The 20057-nt window shown below is 39.7% G+C and overlaps 1 protein-coding gene across 50 annotated transcripts in view; it reads right to left on the bottom strand.

The window, feature by feature from the left end:
- The window catches only part of EPB41L2 (erythrocyte membrane protein band 4.1 like 2), a 205982-nt gene that overhangs the window by 66641 nt on the left and 119284 nt on the right, over window positions 1-20057 (bottom strand). For all 50 annotated transcript variants that reach the window (XM_081529041.1, XM_081529039.1, XM_081529031.1 and 47 more), the window contains 2 exons: window positions 16323-16427; window positions 2246-2288 (listed from right to left, as the gene is read on the bottom strand). In XM_081529041.1, the coding sequence (XP_081385167.1) occupies window positions 2246-2288; window positions 16323-16427 (148 nt within the window). The remainder of the gene's footprint in view (window positions 1-2245; window positions 2289-16322; window positions 16428-20057) is intronic.

Genomic DNA, 20057 nt, shown 5'->3' on the forward strand with positions numbered 1-20057 from the left:
GCTCAGGATGGTACAGAATTTCATTCAGGAAACCAGCTCCAATAGTTTGGAAAAGCCAAATCCTATGTGTTACTGTTATTCCTCTTGCCAAGCCACAAGGGCAGTTCTGAAATAACTCTTTAAAAAAAAAAGAAAGGAAAAAATCTTGACAAATAATCAAAATGTAAGACTGTGATTCATAATCAGCAAGAAAGAAGTCTTGCCTTCTAAAAGTTAGGATAGCTCCATGACTCTGAAATGAGTAGCACATAAAAATAATCCAACAAAAGCCAGAACAAAATCATAGGAAACAAACTCAATAGAACATCAATCATGTTTCAGAGGTTATTCTGTTCTGTCCATGGTCTGGGTCACTTGGCAGGTCTGGCTTTAGAGAAGTGAAAGAACCAAGCATCTGTATCTTTTGTGAGTTCATGAACTTTGCCGAGTTTTAAAAACTATAGAAAGGACTAAAAAAGCTCCATAGTTTTCTCGTACAGTTTCTTACATAATGTAAGCATAATGTATGTATCTATGTCTAGTTACTACTATTCTTTATTCTCTCCCTTTTCTATTATGAAGCAAACATAACTGGATAAAACATCAAGCTGATAAATGCAGGACAGAGGAATGGATGGAAAGCCAGGGGTGATAGTCAAAAGATGGGGTGACCCCAGATGACACTGAAAGCCCCACAGCCTGAGAAACCAGTCAGGCCCTCAGTACTGGGCGCATCGGGAAAGTTACTCTAATCAAAGATATTTTTAAAACATGAAAAGAAAGATGAGTATACAAGGAGAGGAAATGGGAAAAAATAAATTATACATTCAGAGTGGGAAAAGGGAGTACAAAAGGAAAGAAAAGACAGGGGAAACTACCCAAATGATCAACAATTTGAGAAAGAGAGAGAAAGAAATGAAGAAGACAAATGTGGAGAATCAAAACTGAGACAGAAAGGAGATGGAAAGAAATAGAAGGGAAAAGCAGAGATGTGTTCCAGTGTTTTAATGCTGGGAAGAAATACGTGGGGAATAACAAGAAAGGAAAGGAAACCAAGAGTAAGGAGGGCACCCTGCAGGCCAGCGCCCAGGGAAACAGCCTCTCCCGGGACAACTCTGGGGCCACCACCCAAAGGGCTAGGAAGAAATCTGCTGTCCTGTCTAAACATTCCAGCTGTTCGGGGCTCCCTCACTTTTCTGCTTCAGTCCTTCACAGACCCTGAAGTAAATGAAGTAGCCAGATCCTCTATCAGAGATTCTTGTGTGGTGCTAATGATTCCTGACGCAGACATCACAAAACCAGCCACGGGAGGGGACTGAAGCTGGTTAGAGAGGGACACATCAGTCACTTAGGAGACAACAGGACAAATGGGAAAATGGAAGACAAGGACAAGCAGGACCAAGAACAGACCCACTCTCAGAGCACAAGTGGTCCACGGAGGAGAGAAGGCAAACACCTCAGGGGGCTGGAAGGATGGTTCTATATGATCTTCACCCCTCAAACTCTCACTCCAGGACATCTAGGAACAGTGTATCCACATGCCTCTGGGGCCAGGGGTCGGCTTATCAATTAAACGAACTGGCTGCTGCTGCTGCTGCTAAGTCGCTTTAGTCGTGTCCGACTCTGTGAAATCCCATACATGGCAGCCCACCAGGCTCCTCTGTCCCTGGGATTCTCCAGGCAAGAACACTGGAGTGGGTTGCCATTTCCTTCTCCAATGCATGCATGCATGCTAAGTCGCTTCAGTCGTGACCGACTCTTTGTGACCCCATGGACAGCAGCCCACCAGGCTCCTCTGCCCATGGGATTCTCCAGGCAAAATACTGGAGTGGGTTGCCATTTCCTTCTCCAAAACTAACTGGATACACTACCATAATCAAGTAGACAAAACAAGGGTAACAGGGCTCCCTCAGGTACATTTTATATAAAAAGGGCAAGTTACAGAAGAGTGGCTTTCCATTGTTTTCCCCAGAGATAAAGATCAGGTGTTGCTTCACAGTAGTAGACATCGTGAGGAAATACTTAAGACTAGGGGTCTAGAACCTCTTGACCAGTAGAGGAGTCCTTAAACCATCACCAAAATAAATAGTCGTAATTCTACAAAATAGTATGAGTTTCAATTTGCTATATGATATGAATGCAAACTAGAGTCTATCATTCTATCACTATCTTATTCTAGCTTACATCCCTATGAATTTTACTAAAGACAAAAATAGACATAAATATTAACTTAATAACTTCAAAAGTATGATGATCTAATACTCACTTCGCAGCTGTCTCTTTATTTCTTTTGCGGGATCTAGCCAGTTCTGCAAGGGGAGAAAAAAAGGTTACTTAACCCATAAGAAACAGTCTCCACAGTCCAAAATGAAACAGTTGACAGTTCAGGTACTTATTTAGGTATAAACATATTTTAACAAAGTCTTATGCTAATAGCATTCCACTAGGCTTAGTATTGATTTGTTTTTGAAAGTGTTTGCGTGTGTTATAAATAAAATATTGAAACACTTTAAGGTGGATCTCTTGGGCTTCATTTTCTAGGATGTGAAATCAAAACCTACTCAAATGAGGAGACATAATATATCTACATATAGTCTTTATTTTGCAGTAGAACAAATAGCAAACAGCCACTGCAAACACTGAAATGACAGCTCAGTCAAGGACAATGATGGGTTTCTTATTCATGAAGGATAAAACGTGAATTGGAAACCACTGATTGAAAGCACATATACCCCAATCAAACACAGTCATCTCAACTCCTAATGCCAACTCCTCCTTAGACTTTTGCTTTTCCCTGCCACTGTACAAGGCCATGGAGAAGCACTGTCAAACTGGAACTGGTATTTCCTTTCTGGTCTTCATGTAACATCTTTTTAAATCGTCATTCCAAGTTAAGAGTCACAATCGTAAGGAACTTCTTTCTACTCCTCCTTTATTTCCACACTTGAAGAAAATTTAAAAAGATTCCAGGAAAACATTGTAATAGCTTAAAGGCAAAGAGACCAAATTTGAACTAGTAGGTTCAAATCATTTAAGGACATTAAATATTTGTCTTTCAAAGCTACAGGTGAAAGGAATATCCACAAAGAATTATATATACATATATACGCACACACATATGTTTATATATGCTATATGTTAATTTTTTATGTCTCCTACCTTATCCTCAAGTCATTATTAAAGTTTACTTTATCCTCACTAATAGAACAATTACATTTTATGAGCTATATTAAAATGATTCAAATAATTGGCTTTACAATAAAATACGTTTCATGCATTCTAAAAGCATCTCAAACCATGTATTATAACATTCGTGTTTTAAATATTAATAGAATTTTGTTCGCATATATGAAGCAAACAGTTAAAACATTTATCATTACAGAGAAAGTTATAACCTACGATCTTAACAATACACTGAATGGGTACAACAGAACATCATCTTACACACTATTAAGTAGTAGTAATAACAGGACGCTTTGAAAGCAAAAGCATGGGTCTTACTATGCCATTCAGGGCTTACACTTAGGGCAGCAAGGATCCAAGGTGAGCATGGCTCTGTACAAACACTGGTCATATTCAACCCTCTCAACAAAGAGCTGCCAGAGCTTGAGCTAAGTTTCACAGGACTGGTGGCCCAGCTGTGTGGCCCGCTGAAGTGAAGGGCCTGCGGGACTCGCTCATGGGGCCTCCAGTGCTGTGTCAGGGAGCAGCTCTCAATTCTCCCCCAAGAAGACAGCCTGGCATTCAGCTTCCCGGCCCTGCAGCTGCTGTCCACTCAACAGCTGGCTCACAAATGGCGGGCTCTCATGAGGCACAAGAATGAGAAAACACATCACTCAGTCTCCAGTCCAGCCCGGGGAGCGGCTGGGGGAGGAGGGGAAAGGAGGCTGCAGTGTCGTGGCAGTTCATCCAAGGAAGTAATCACCAGAGCAAGAAAAACTGAATCAGAGACAACTGGTGCCAAACTGAAAAGGAAAAATCCCTCAGAACATGAGCACAGAGAAAGAAGAGAAGAGGGAGGAGAAACCACTCGTCTCCCAGGCCTAAACAGACCCTTCCAAATCTCCAGCTTCACTGTGTGACCGTTGGTAGAGATGCCTCCCATGGAAAAGGAAAACAAAAAACAAAAACCCACCTCTCTGTTCTCAGAGGAAAATGGGGGAAGCAATACCGTCTTCTGGGACCCCCAGGAGTAACCCTGTGCCCCAGCCATCTGGCACCGTCCATTCCCACTTGAAGCACCAAAGCCACGGAGAAGTAATCTGACAGTTTCTGTATAGCATGGAGACAGTCAATCCCAGCTCCACAGACCCAGGAGTACGACTGACAAGTTTCAGTGCACCAGCCAGCCATGGTCAGACTGACTCACTCTTGGGCCACTTTTCACCAGACTGTCAGGCACAAGATTAAGGCCAAAGTGGCTTCTCCTTATTTCAGAGCCCATTCAGAGACTAAGTGGGCAGAGTGCTCCTCATGCGAACAAATAGGGACGGCAGAGTGGACTCCTCGCATCCACCAACCTGGTCTGCCCCTTGCTAACCATCAGTTAACCACGACCACTTCTGCACTGTGAACTCCACTCCCACAAGGAGTAAGGAGGGCTCTGCAAGGCCAGGAGAGACCCTCCATTTCCTGTATCCTTCACAGGACTTGGCAGCTCCAGGCAATTTAAGTACTAAATTAACACATTATTGACCAGAGACATATTAACACATCTTCTGTTACCCGAATGTTACTCACTGGAAACGGTTCAATGTTCACTTACACGACAAATCGCTGGCCACCAGTGTTAAGTTTCTGCAAAAATCCCCCAGTCAATAACGAGCTAATACCTGTAAGTGAGTACCTGGCCTTTGTCGGCCTCCTCCTTCCTCTTCCTGTGGTCATCTTAAAAGACTACAGATTATTTTTCTTAGGTTTATTTTTATTTGAATAATTAGCTCCAATGAGTCCTTCAGTCATGATGACTGGGATATAATTTTACTGCCCAGAGTCATAAATTCACAAGCAAAAAAACCCCAAAATGCCTTAACATGACTTTTAAAAACAATACCAAGTCTATTTTCTGCATTATCAATTACAAGTAAATAGCAGATATAAAACTCTTTAACAAAGAAATAATAAATTCTTGGTTTTGATACTTGAGAAGTGCTGGTTAGATCAAGAAGCAGATGCAAAAAGATGGAAAAAGCCAGAGAAAAACATGAATGCACACACATGCACACACCATGACAGACTATGGTGCACCATTCACATTTTTTAAAGATTTGGCTGCCACATGCATAGATTTTCAAATCAGATATACGTAGAGCAAAATTCTGGCCTTCCACCAACTCTGTGATCTTGGGCTCATTAGTCTTCTTTAAGCCTCAGTTTTCTAAACTTTAAGATGAAGATCACATCATCTACCTCATGGGGTTCTTCTTTTCAAACATTCATTCAAATGTTTCCTGAAGAGTAATGACACATGCAAAGGACTTTATCCAATGCTTTTAATAGTAGATGTTTTCTGGCAATGATAAAATTAAACTGGCCTATCACCTTTCTGTGTATATCCCTTTTCACGTCATTTTTTATTTCCAAAGGTGATGTATTATATATATTAAAGAATATAATATTTATGTGACATTTCTACTCACAAAAAGTTAATAAATCAGACTCTAGATTCAAAAAATATAGTCACTGCAGTCATAGGCCAGATGAGATAAAAAATCAGGCCCCTCCCTCCTCAGAGAATCCTATCACAGGCTTCCAACAAAAGTAAATTAAAATTAAAATGTGGTCCTAGAATGTCTGTGCTATTAAAGTTATCTTAATGAAATCAAAAGTCTATAAATCAGGGGGAAAAAGTGTTACATTTCTATCTTCATTAACCTTTAGCTGAAATTCAACATTAAAATCAGTTATGAATGTAGAGGGGAAAAATTCTGGCTAATATCAGCAGTGCTCTTAGCTTTGTCACTGACAGGAATCAAAACTTTTTCCACAGCATATTAGAGTAGCTGCAGATCTTAAAATATCACTTATGCTAATCAATATTTTGAAATCACAGTAGGGGTTAGATATTGATGATGACTTTATCTCAATTTTTAAATTAATATGTTAGAATGTTATTTACTGGTTTCCTTCATAGGCCTGTGAACTTTACTATAATCACACATTTCAAACATTGTTCTGAGAAGCAGCCCATATACAATTTTACATAAAATTATGAATAGCTTAAATCATAGTCTTATGGTTAAAAGAGGCAGTGGACTGGAAAGAAATCCAAATTATCTGTTAATGTTAATCCTTTGTTAAGTGTTTAAAACTTAAATTGTGAAACGCACTGAATTATGAGTAATGAATACCAAATATTTTGAAATTGGCAATTAGCCCATTGAATAAAACTATTTCTTGAATACAAAAAGAAAAAAGAAGCAGTACATAGAATTCATCAGACTGTCAAAGGAATCTACCGCACACAAAAATGTTAAAAACCTGCCTTGGAAGGTTACAGAAAAAAATATATATATTTTTAACTAAGCAGCAAATAGCTATACACATATTTTTCTTCCACACTTAAGTCCTTCTGCCAGTTAATCAGGAGAAGCTCCTTAATCCTTCTCGTTGTTGTCGCTAAGTTGTGTCTGACTCTTTGCAGCCTCATGGACTGCAGCACACCAGGCTTCCCTGTCCTTCACTACCTCCTGGAGTTTGCTCAAATTCATGACCAATGAGTTGGTGATGCTATCCAACCATCTCATCCTCTGCTGTCCCTTTCTCCTTTTCCCATCAATCTTTCCCTACTACTCTCTTATCCACTACAAATCTGAGGCCGTAGAACAGTTTTGGTTAGTACCAAGTCATCTGTCATTTCCTTAAAACATTTTTAATATTGAGTCTCAGAAAAAGTGTTAAATAAAGTGATTCTCATTTATTTTCTAACAGAAACACCTAGAAAAATATAAAAGCTTGATTATGAATCACTATATTTACATTCATTGGATGTTGGTGTTAGAAAAAATCTCAGCAACTGTATGGCCCAGATGTCCACGTGAACTGTGAAGAGCCTCACTCCCCACCAAGAGGCTGTGAGCAGCGCAACACTGAGCCACTTGGGGTTATTAGGGCCCCCTACTTTCTTGGCTTTCATGACATTCCAAACTCCAACAATTCTCTCTGCCACTTCAAAAGAGCATTTATGCCCTAGATGGGTGCTTCTCAAGCCTAAACGTATATGTAAATGACCTGAAGATCCAGTCCAAATGTAGATTACCAGAGAGTAAGCCTGGGGTGAGGATCTGGAAACCCTCTCATCGCTAACAAGCTTCTGGGGGGTGCCAATGCTTCCAGGCCCGGGACCACCCTTTGAGTAGCAGAATCAGAGATTTGTTTTTGTGTAGAAATTTCTGTCTTTAATGAAAGTCAAATGTAGAGAGACATTTTTCAAGTCCTTAAACTGACTGGTCAGGAAGACCACCAGCCTTCACTGGTTCAGCATTCTAACGGATGACAGCCTCCTGCAGAAAGCCCTAGAAGGTGACTGCTTCCACATTCCCACATCTCGGTGTTTCTTTGTGTTCTTCCCCAGCACACTATACAGCTGTATCAATGTCAAGATCCACAGCCTTTTTATTCTATGGAAGTGCTAACTGCTTTCACCTGGCAAAGAAGATGGCACCCAGACCCATCGATCTGCGGCAGCCTGAACGTGCAGTCAGCCTGCCTGTTCCTAGCCACTGACCACATCCAATCCAGAAAACAACTCAAGATACAGTCACAAAATCTATCTTCTAGTGCCTTCCCTCCCAAAAATCTCTCTCTCACCTAATTCCCACTCAGGCTAGAAGCTAAGATCCCAGAGTTAGAAGTGTTTCAAAATGGCTAGTCATGCCTTAAAAACTGGTGCTTGTCATTTCTGCCAATGAGAGAGATTAAAGTTAACCCAACACACACCATATCACCAGATGGTAAAGAATAATTTTGCCTGAAACCTGCATTTTCCTTTAAGAATTTATAGCACTGAAGCAGATCTACTTTACCGTTCATACCTCTGTCTAAATTAAATCTAACAGTACACTGCCATCATGTTGGTGTTAGCAGAAATGTTACAGGCCTTCTAAGCTACAGTGAAATATTCACTATGCGTCTGGGAGAAAGTGATTCCAACTCCTATCTGTGGTATTATAAGGTGTATCCGGATTGAATATAGAATTTTATTAAAGAACAGTTTGTATATGACAAATAGTTTAATATTGGAGTTTTTAGTTCTAGTTTTGGTGGGGGGAGGAAATGGTCTGACTATCAGATAAATGCATTAATCAATTTTCATAAATTTAGCTGTGGATATCAGCTACACTTCAAACAAGCTCCCCTTTCAATATAGCTGGAAGCAAAATGACATTAAAATCCCTGGGCCAGATGCCAAATTCTATTAACATCAAAGACTCAAGACAGTATTTTCCCTTTAAAGACAATCCAAAACTCTTAATCATGGTTCCATTTAGACATGAATACAAGAACTATATAGACTTGGAATTCTGTGTATAAAAGAATAACACATTGCTTGATTTCACATATTTTTAACAAATTTTCCACAATAAAATTTACATGAGTTCTCCACAGACATTAAAAAGTTCTAACATTAATAACAATAGATTTTCATACTCAAGAGTGAAGTGAAAGGCTTCCAACTGTAAGAGACACAGCACTACACTAAAATAAAGATTAGACTTTCCTTCCTTGGAAAGTGTTCATACAAATAACCATGGCTTTACCTCACCTTCTCATTACAATATGTTACAATGATAAGTGACTGAAACATCTATAAACACAGATAATATTCAGCATAAAAAAAGTAGTTTAAATTCCTATATCCTATAGCATTGCATTGTTGAAACTGCATGAGCTGAGTTAGTGCAACAGTAGTTAAGTTTCTGTGGGGGAAAAAAAGGACATGATACAAATTTATATTGGGAAAAATAAAGGTTCTTTTGCCTAGATGTCTTAAGAAGTGGATTTTATCTATATAAGCAAGAAGCACAAAAAAATTATACAACACTAAAGTTACATAGGAAAATCAGATTACATATGAAATAATGAAATATTGGCAATGCCAGTTACATGTGTGCATTCATTTTCTGCAAAATATTTCAGAAAGGACACCCCACTGTTTATTCACCCACTGTTCTATAGTTAATGTCTAGATTATAAATTGTGTGCCTAATTTTGTGGGCATTTTCATCCTGAATTTTGGAAGAGAAACTATAGAGTTAAAAATATGGAATTATTAGTTCTTAGTTTAACAGCTTTTTTTGGTCCATGAGAACCCCATGGAGAACCCTCCAAACTTAACCTTACCTTAATCCTGCCTTAATGACCTTAGCTTCTCTTTGATTTCAGCCAAACCTTTTCCTGGCTGTACACTCAGTCTTGTCACCACACAGAGTTCTCCACCTCATTAGAAGTCATCATTCCATTCTCAGATGCAATTGTTTCTTCTCCTAAGTCTTCTCCCCATTTATTCTCACCGTGCCTGCCCTTCAACTTAGAACTTTCATCCCTTGGTTCGAGTCGTTTTCTCCCAGCCTATCAGCCCATTTCAGCTTACGTTCCTCCCAGTGATCTTATGAATCAATCAGCTTGATTACCTATGCATCAGGATCTCTAGCTTTCTCAACCTTTTGCTCTCTTACCATAACCAGTGTGAACGTAACACCCCATGTCTCCACTGTTATGCCCTGGTTGCAGAGAGTAATTAGAGAAGCACAATGTATTCTGCCGCCATCACAATTTTATGATCTCAGCTAGACTGTCAACAGCAAGCAATTCATATCTCTTTTAAATCATTTGCTTCTCTACTTTCACTACCATAACCTCAACTGAGGCTCCTTTTGTGCTTTGGGTGAACAGTCCTGCTCACACTCTCTCAGATCTTTTTAAAGGCAAGACTGGTTGTCTTATATCACTGCATCAGCTTATCAATGCCATCATTTTTCTGAGCATAAAGGAGATCTCCTAAGCCTTGATAAATAAATATACAGCCTAGATGGCCCTGCGTAACCTGACACCTATCAACACTCGGTCTCCCCTCACTAGCCACAACAGACGTCTTTTCATTTTGCAAGCGGTCAGCTGTTCCTACTCAGGGCCCTATGCGTGTGCTTCCCAAGTCCCTTGGCCCAGCCAAAGCACACTCAAACTTCAGGTCTCTGCATAAGCATCATTCTCTCCTAGGAAGTCTTCCCTATTAGTAACCTGAACTCTTCCTATAGAGCAGGAGCCAAAATTTATTAACTGAGTAATTTGGGTTTTTTTCTTTTTTTTTACTCTATCTTCTCAACTGGAACTAAGTGGGGACATTCATGAAGGCAGAATTTATATCTTAATTATTTACTGCCAGAGTTGCAGATGCATACTAGCTTGCACACAGGTAGTATTTTTTTTTTTTACTGTGGTAAAAAAAACAAAACATAAAATTCATCTTCTCAACCAACGTTTACTGTACAGTTCAGCAGAACTAACTATATCACATTGTTGTGCAACAGATTCTAGAACTTTTTCATCTCGCAAAACAAACTCTATCCCCACTGAACAACAATCAATTTTCCACTATCTCCTCCCCCCAATTCAGGTAACCACCATTTTACTCTGCTTTTCCATGGGTCTGATTAGGGAATACCTCATACAAGGGACTCACACAGTAATTGTCTTTTCTGACTAAACATTTCAGTGTAATATCCTCTAGGTTCATCCATGTTACAAGATTAACAAGACTTCCTTCTTTAATGCTCAAAAACATTCTATTCACCATATTCTGAATATGCCACATTTTGTTATCTAATTTATCCATCAAGGAACATTTGGGCTGCTTCTACCTCTTGGCTATTGTGAGTAGTGATGCAATGAATATGTGTGTACAAATACCTCTTCAAGATCCTACTTTTGATTCTTCGGGATATATACCCAAAAGTGGGATTACTAGATCACTTGACAATTCTATTTATAATTTTTGGACTAACCTCTATATTGTTTCCCTAACAGCTGCACCATATTACTTTTCCATCACCAGTGTACAGGTTTTCTAATTTTTTCACCATCTTTCCTTGCCAACACTTGCTATTTTCTGTTTGTTTGTTTGTTTTATAGTGACCATTTAATGGGTGTGAGATGGCACACAGGTAGTATTTTAAAGTATTTGATACTGTCTAGACATACAGAAGCTACACAGTTTCTAGAACAATGGGGAGAGAGAATGATAAATAAGGTGTGTGCTAAACGTCTAGATAGACATTTGTGCTAAATGTATAGATGTCTAGCTGGAATCAAGATCGCCAGGAGAAATATCAATAACCTCAGATATGCAGATGACACCACCCTTATGTCAGAAAGTGAAGAAGAACTGAAGAGCCTCTTGATGAAAGTGAAAGAGGAGAGTGAAAAAGTTGGCTTAAAACTCAACATTCAGAAAACTAAGATCATGGCATCCTGTCCCATCCCTTCATGACAAATAGATGGGGAAATGATGGAAACAGTGAGAGACTTTATTATTTTGGGGCTCCAAAATCACTGCAGATAGTGACTGCAGCCATGCAATTAAAAGACGCTTGCTCCTTGGAAGAAAAGCTATGACAAACCTAGACAGCCTATTAAAAAGCAGAGACATTACTTTACCAACAAAGGTCCATCTAGTCAAAGCTATGGTTTTCCCAGTAGTCATGTATGGATGTGAGAGTTGGACTATAAAGAAAGCTGAGTGCCCAAGAATTGATGTTTTTGAATATGAATATGTGGTGTTGGAGAAGACTCTTGAGAGTCCCTTGGCCTGCAAGGAGATTCAGTCAGTCCATCCCAAAGGAAATCAATCCTGAATACTCATTGGAAGGACTAATGCTGAAACTAAAACTCCAATACTTTGGCCACCTGATGTGATGAACTGACTCATCGGAAAAGACCCTGATGCTGGGAAAGATTGAAGGCGGGAGGAGAAGGGGACAACAGAGGATGAGTTGGTGATGGACAGGGAAGCCTGACGCACTACAGTCCATAGGGTAGCAAAGAGTCGGACATGACTGAGCAACTGAACTGAACTGAAATGTATAGATGACAGAATTGTAAACTCTCCTTGAGTTGGAGCCAGGAAGGATGATGGTGGAAAACAATCATGGAAAATCTCATAGAGTAGGGTACCTAAGCTGGATCTTAAGGAATAATAGACATTCAGATTTGAAAAAAGGGGGAAAAAAATGAGGATATTCCAAATACAAGGGATAGTATGTTCAAGCAGATATATTATGGGCTGGCAAAGCTTCTCTTATGAGAAAAATATGGTGTGAATTGAATATGAATTTTTCTGAGAAGTTACTGAGAAACAAAGGCAAAGAAGTAGACCACAGGCACTTGACCAAGAGCTTTGTAAACCACACTAAGAGGGTTAGATTGCATCCATTAAATGGTTTTAAGCAAGGAGTGCCAAGATGGGCTATGCCTTCCCGAAAGTTTGATCTAGCAATAGGGAGAAGAATGATCACAGAGGTCTGGGACTGGGCAGTTAAATCAGTTAGGACGCTAATAAAATATTCAAAACAAGAGATGACAGGGGCCTAAACCAAAGCAAGAACACTGGACAAGGAGAACCAGGAGAAGGATGTCAGCAGGTAGAAGACAGAACTTATTGACTGACAATCAATGAAAAGAGGTAGAAAAAGTGGAAGCAATCTATACCCACTCTTCAGGGAACAGATGAAGTTGAAGGAGACTAGTTTGCTTTTAGATAAGTGAGTGTAGTGTCCAGTAGACAGTGAAATATATGAGTCTGAGATTCAGGAGAAAGACACAGATCAGGCACATATATTAAGAGTCAGCAAAATAAAAAATAGAGACTCCTCCTATCTAAATACCACTCTTTACCATGCAACTCTAGTGTTTCAGAAATACTGTATGTCTTAATATAGCATATCATGTTTCTAACAGAAGCAGTTATTCTACATATTTTACAACATACTGATGGTTTTCCCTCTTAAGAAAGATTAAGTGCTCCTAGCCAAATTTCCATCACTTTCTCTTTTACAGCTTTGAGAGCCAACAGAAGAGCACATGGTTGGAAACACAAGACTACCTTATAATTTAAAATCTAAAAGAGCGCCTAGTTTATTTAGTTGAATGTCTAATATGTTATTACTTCTAAGAAAAGTATTCTAAACAGAGTTCTAATAAGAACGCTCACACACTATTCAGTGGGTAGGCATGCAATTTAATTGTCTTCGGTTTCAATGTGGAATTAAACCACAAATTAGGTATCAAGGATTTAAAATGCAGCAAGTTGAGAAAATTCAATTTACATATAATCATCGCTGTTTGTATCCTGCATTTCATTACCAGGATGTATAAATACAAATAATGAAGGCCTGTGGATAAATAAAACTTACAGTCTATATTCACCTACCAATTGACTGTGAGATGAATATTAGATGTTGGGAGGTAACTGCAAAGGTCACACTGTGACCAAGTGTTCTGGGCATCCTCAGAACCATCACAGTGAGTCTGCCCACAGCCACTGTCTAACAGATTCCAAAGGGTTTCCCTTTAGGGCAAGAGTGAAGGACCCAGCCTTGACTCTTCATTCTACATCAGTATCTTCTCCACCAGAGTTAAGTTCCAATACTCAAAGTAGAAAAAGAACTTCCTTAACAATGAGGAGAGTGACAGAGACTGAAGGCTTGTGTCCTTCCCCAAAATTCATATGCTGAAACCTAATCCCCAATATGACAGTATTTGGAGTTGAGGCCTTTGGGGGTGATTAGGTCATGAAGGTGGAGCCCACACGAGTGCTATTAGCAACATTATAAAAGAGGCTTTGGTGAGCCCTCCTGCTCATTCCACCATGTGAGGATACCACGAGGAGGTCCATGAGCCAGGAAGGGGCCCTTACCACACACTGAATCAGTGGGCACCCTGCTCAGCCTTCCCAGGCTCCCGAACAATGAGAAACATAAGTCTATTGTTTATAAGTCACTCAGCCTCCAGCACTTTGTTATAGAAGCTCAAACTGACAAAGACAGAAGGCTAGAGGTTAAGTCTGGTTAATTGCCAGAACTGGTGAATATTTCTTTCTTTAATATGCTTAGGGAAAGGGAGAAGCCCTGAAGATCCCTGGAATTAGCATCAAGCATTAGAGCACTCTGATGGTCCTGCTTAGCTTCGTCTCAGGGAAGTCCTGGAGCAGGAACCATATAAGTACACTCTGGGATCAGGCAGATCTTCACAGAGTCCTGGCTGATCAAATCTGCCACTTCAGGGGACTTCCCTGGTGGTCCAGTGGCCAAGACTCCCAATGCAGAGGACCTGGGTTTGACCCCTGGTCAGAGAACTAGATCACTCATGCAGCAAATGAGGAGTTCAAATGCAGCAATTAAAGATCCCTAACTGCTACAACTAAGACCTTCTTGTTGTTGTTTAGTCGCTCAGTCATGTCCGACTCTTTGCAACCCCATGGATGGTAGCCCACCAGGCTCCTTTGTCTGTGGGATTTCTGAGGCAAGAATACTGGAGTGGGTTGCCATTTCCTTCTCCAGATATACCAAGTCACCTCTACTCAGAAGAAAGTGGGCTCTGGCAAACTCCACTCCCTTCCAACCTGCCAGTTCGATTCTTACAGCCCAGAAGTCTATGTCCAATTCAAGTCACCATGGACAGGGTTCAGAACGCATCATGGTGGATAAACACCACTTTGAGCTGCAGACACATAAGAATAGGCTTTTCTTTTACCCGAAAGTAGGAGAACTAGGTTGTCATAAATCTCCTCCCTTCCTTGGAAGGAAAAGGTATTCTTTTCCTTACAACCAGGGAAGACTGACTCTCATCACTGAGAGGAGAAGCCCTCAGCTAAACAGACACTGGCACAAAACTAGCCTGTCTCCTACCTGTTCTCCCACAGGGCCCTCATCTTTCCTAAAAGTCACTCATTTTCCAGAAGTGCCTTTTCCTACCTCTTTCCCCTGTTAAGATGCCCTAACCACTTCCTGCAGTCACAGTTTTCTGTGAACTCCCACTTACTCACATGAATAAAAGTCATCTTTTGTCAGTTTAACTTGCACACCTTCAGAAAACAACTTAAGAGGGTGTATTAAAACATTTTCCCCTGACTCCATGGGAAAATATGAGAGGAACTGGGGAAAAGTTTGTATCATTGTTATTTTTTTCTTGCAGTTTTTACATATAAAAAACAGGCTATTATGGGTTGTTTAATTCATCTACTAAATCAAACGGCACAGACAACTTAAGCACACAGTGAGAATAAACCCATTTATATCATCATCCTGTGATAAAAAGTTCAGAAACAGCATGCTAGAAAACCAGAAGTGCAAGAAAATTGCAGACAATAAGCCGATCACAAATCTACCCTAGTACGGCCCAAATCAATTAATCAATCACTCTAACACTTGAGTCAAGCTGGACTCCGCCTTCTGTTTTGCCCCCAATAACCCACACAACAGGGTAAGGAACAGCTTCATCCCTATACAACCACTAATCTATTCAGCAAGGCAAACACTCTCCTGAACCTCCAGACAAGTACAGATGGGTATTCCTGATATTTCTTCCAATATTCCTTCCTTCCTGCTTTTTGGGCTTCCCTGGTGGCTCAGACAGTAAAGAATCTGCCTGGAATGTGGGAGACCTGGGTTCAATCCCTGGGTTGGGAAGATCCCCTAGAGAAGGACATGGCAACCCACTCCAGTATTCTTGCCTGGAGAATCCCCATGGACACCTGATATTTCTTCCAATATGCCTCCTTCCCTGCTTTTTAGGCAAGCTTAACTCCTAGAATACAGGTGAATTCAAAAGCTAAAAATTCAAAATAAAAATTTTTAAACCAGTTCTTTCAGTTTCTAATAATTCATGTAGGATAAGACATTCCATCCTGTGTAAAATAAAAGTGGAAAAGCATACATACCCACAACAGCAAAGAGTTATATGTGAAAAAAAAGTTTTCAACATTTCCAAATTCCTACAATGAACATCGGGCTTCCCTCATAGCTCAGTTGGTAAATCATCAGCCTGCAATGCAGGAGACCCGGGTTCGATTCCTGGGTCAGGAAGATCCCCTGGAGAAGGAAGTGGCAACCCACTCCAGTATTCTTGTCTGGAGAATCCCATGGACAGAGGAGCCTGACAGGCTACAGTCCACGGGATCCCAAGAGTCGGACACACCTTAGCAACTAAACCACCACCACAATGAACATAAACTGTCATAATAAAAACATAAAATAAGCTATTTGAAAACTAAATTTTACACCCGCTAAGAGAAACACACAGTATTTTTTTAAAGACAATATAAACAAACTTAAGATAGCTTCACTTACTTTCTGCTCAGGGTTCTCCTGAAACACAAGTCCAAAGTAGTCCTTCTCCAAGAGATTGAGATGTTCACACACTTTGTCAAATAACACTTGCCCCTTAGTACGTTTCTGAGGAAAAAGAATAACATCTTTACTTTTCAAGCACTAAAGGTCCATGAGTGCTATAAATCAAGGACATCATAATCAGATAAAATTATTTAGCATAAGTTAATATGAAATATTTATTTTCCAATCCTCTATTAAAACATACCCAAAAATGATTCATAACTTTTTCATTTTAAACTCCCCACGGTCACACAAAACATAAATTCCAAAATGAAAGCATGATTAGCCAGATGGTCTAGGCATTACTGTTACTCCATGTTAATATTTCAAACACTAAGAAAAGTAAAATGCTTAAAGAGTTCACTTATTTGTTTTTAAACTAATACAAAAGTATGTCTAAGCTGCCCCCCCTCAGTTCCTCAAAGTGGCTCGTGTACACTCTCTCCATGAAAATCATTAAGCTACATGTACCCTAACATTACTTTGCCAACAAAGGTCCATCTAGTCAAGGCTATGGTTTTTCCAGTGGTCATGTATGGATGTGAGAGTTGGACTGTGAAAAAAGCTGAGCACCGAAGAATCGATGCTTTTGAACTGTGGTGTTGGAGAAGACTCTTGAGAGTCCCTTGGACTGCAAGGAGATCCAACCAGTCCATCCTAAAGGAGATCAGTCCTGGGTGTCCATTGAAGGACTGATGTTGAAGCTGAAACTCCAATACTTTGGCCACCTCATGCGAAGAGTTGACTCATTGGAAAAGACCCTGATGCTGGGAAGGATTGAGGGCAGGAGGAGAAGGGGATGACAGAGGATGAGATGGCTGGATGGCATCACCAACTCTATGGACATGAGTTTGGGTAGACTCTGGGAGTTGGTGATGGACAGGGAGGCCTGGCGTGCTGTGATTCATGGGGTCGCAAAGAGTCGGACACGACTGAGCGACTGAACTGAACTGAACCCTAACACGAATCATCCCATCACTACTTAAGTGTGATTTTTATTCCAAAGTATCTGTAGAGTAGAAATTATGTTTTTCAATACAAAGTTAAACTTTTTCTGGAAGATAATATGGCATTCACTCCTTAGAACAAATCTTAAAAACAGAAGAGAATGAAACTGAGACAGTAAATCAGCTGCTTCCAAGGATATAATCTACTATCAACAGAGATATAAAAGCCTATGACAGCTTCAGAAGAAAAATTCACTATTTAATCAATGTCAGAACATAAAGTGGTAACTCCAATTAAAAGGCACAGCCCTGGGAGCCACCAAGTGCAGAATTAGGTGAGACACACACCTCCTTCTCCTGCATGGATATAAACAACCCCTGGACTGCAAGTGAGGAAGGAACAAGGCAGAAAATAGACATGTTCATCCTCGAGACAAATGCTCACATTATCAAAATGTCTACTAGTTAGTTCATCCAGTGTGTGAAAATGAATGCTTGCCACACAGACATCTTTAAAAATGGAATAAAATATAAAAGACATTTCGATTACAAATCGGGACAACTCTGATAAGGGTTTTCAATAGCTAAAGTCTTCACAGAAACTTGATTCAAGTGTGTGTTTCTCTCCTCTGCTTGTGGAAGCCGAGGTAAGAAATCCACGCCTGAAACACTTGTGAAGGAGAATCTGCAACCTTTATTATCAAATTTTTATAGTTAAACACTTCTATTTTAGGAAAAGAATTACATTAAATAGTAGAGGGAAGAGGGAGAAAGCCACACAGATTACATGATTTCAACATTACAAGCAATGTGCTATCCATATCGCTACAGATTCAAACAATGATAAAGTATACGTGAAACAGGTAAGTGTTTATATGTCCACACATTTAAAGCACACACAGATAGAGCGTCATACATGAGAGTACTGGGCTCCAGATTCCAAATTCTAAAGTTCCAAATGCCTTTCCACTATTTATAATCTATGTGACCAGGGACAAGACACTTAACTTCTATTTGCCTTAATTTGTACATCTACGAAATGATAATAGAATCTACCATACAGGCTGTGGTTGAGTGCTAAGTGAGTTATAACACATGATGAGAGCTTAGAAGAGTGTGTGGATAGTGAGGGCTTAGTCAATATTGGCTCTTATTAAAAGCTGGAGAGTTTTAAAACATGAAAAAAAACTAATTTCACTTACATGAAATTTAGCATTAAGCTTCTAAAATGAAAGTTTCTGAGTTTCATTATCTGCAAGCAATTATTAATCTACATAATTAAGACTCTGAGTTTGGAGGTATTTTAATTGACTTTATAAGGAGAAAGTGACTCATATCATGATAGTTACTGTCTTAAATGTGCAGTAAAATCCATTATCTCTTCTTCATAAGTGCCTGGAATAGATATGAGATTTGGTTGCAAACAACAGCGAAAAATATTTTAAAGGTAATCAATAATCTTTTTTATAATAAAATAATCAATAATTTTTCTGGGCTCCAAAATCACTGCAGATGGTGATTGCAGCCATGAAATTAAAAGACGCTTACTCCTTGGAAGGAAAGTTATGACCAACCTAGACAGCATATTAAAAAGCAGAGACATTACTTTGCCAACAAAGGTCCATCTAGTCAAGGCTATGGTTTTTCCAGTGGTCATGTATGGATGTGAGAGTTGGACTGTGAAGAAAGCTGAGCGCCGAAGAATTGATGCTTTTGAAGTGTGGTGTTGGAGAAGACTCTTGAGAGTCCCTTGGACTGCAAGGAGATCCAACCAGTCCATCCTAAAGGAGATCAGTCCTGGGTGTTCATTGGAAGGACTGATGCTGAAGCTGAAACTCCAATACTTTGGCCACCTCATGCGAAGAGTTGACTCATTGGAAAAGACCCTGATGCTGGGAAGGATTGGGGGCAGGAGGAGAAGGGGACGACAGAGGATGAGATGGCTGGATGGCATCGCCGACTCGATGGACATGGGTTTGGGTAGACTCTGGGAGTTGGTGATGGACAGGGAGGCCTGGCGTGCTGTGATTCATGGGGTCGCAAAGAGTCGGACACGACTGAACTGAATTATTGAACTGAATCAATAATCTAAGATAGAATTCAATTTCTCTGACATTAATTTCAGCAATATTGTTCAGTCTCTAGAGAGTAGAAGATTGCCCAGCATAATAGATGCTTGTTGAATCAAATGAAAATACAATAATACAGTGTACGCTATGTGACATACTTATTTTAAATGTAGTAACAGCTACCACTCAGGCTCACAGTGACTGACCATAGTTGTATTGATAATTCCAGTGCCTACTTTGTAATTAGGAAGTGTTCTTATCTAAGATAGCAAAGGGAGAAAACTGTTACAGCGCTTGCCATATCTGTCTACTTGTTCAACACATACTATGCACTTATAAGGAGGTATAAAATAGGTCACAGAAGATTTCACCTACTATAAAGAAGAGATTATCTTATTTAGAAAGACACTAAGAACTCAATGGATGGTTATGCAGGCAGTTGGCCTTTAACCAGATATTGTTTCCAACCAAAGGTGTTACTTCTAGGAAACCTTTGACAGAATGACAACTACCTTCAAATAAGCCAACTACTGAAACTGATTAGCCCTAAAAAATCACGGTGAAATGTGACAGCCCCAAAGGAGATTCATGCTATTTTATTTGGTTGGAATGTTATTTGAAATAAGGGTAAAAAGGATAGTTAAGACAACTGACATCTATAAATACTAACACATACC

This window comes from Giraffa tippelskirchi, chromosome 9 (genome assembly GCF_054371585.1).
Source record: "Giraffa tippelskirchi isolate mGirTip1 chromosome 9, T2T-mGirTip1v1.2.pri, whole genome shotgun sequence".
Classification (NCBI taxonomy): domain Eukaryota; kingdom Metazoa; phylum Chordata; class Mammalia; order Artiodactyla; family Giraffidae; genus Giraffa; species Giraffa tippelskirchi.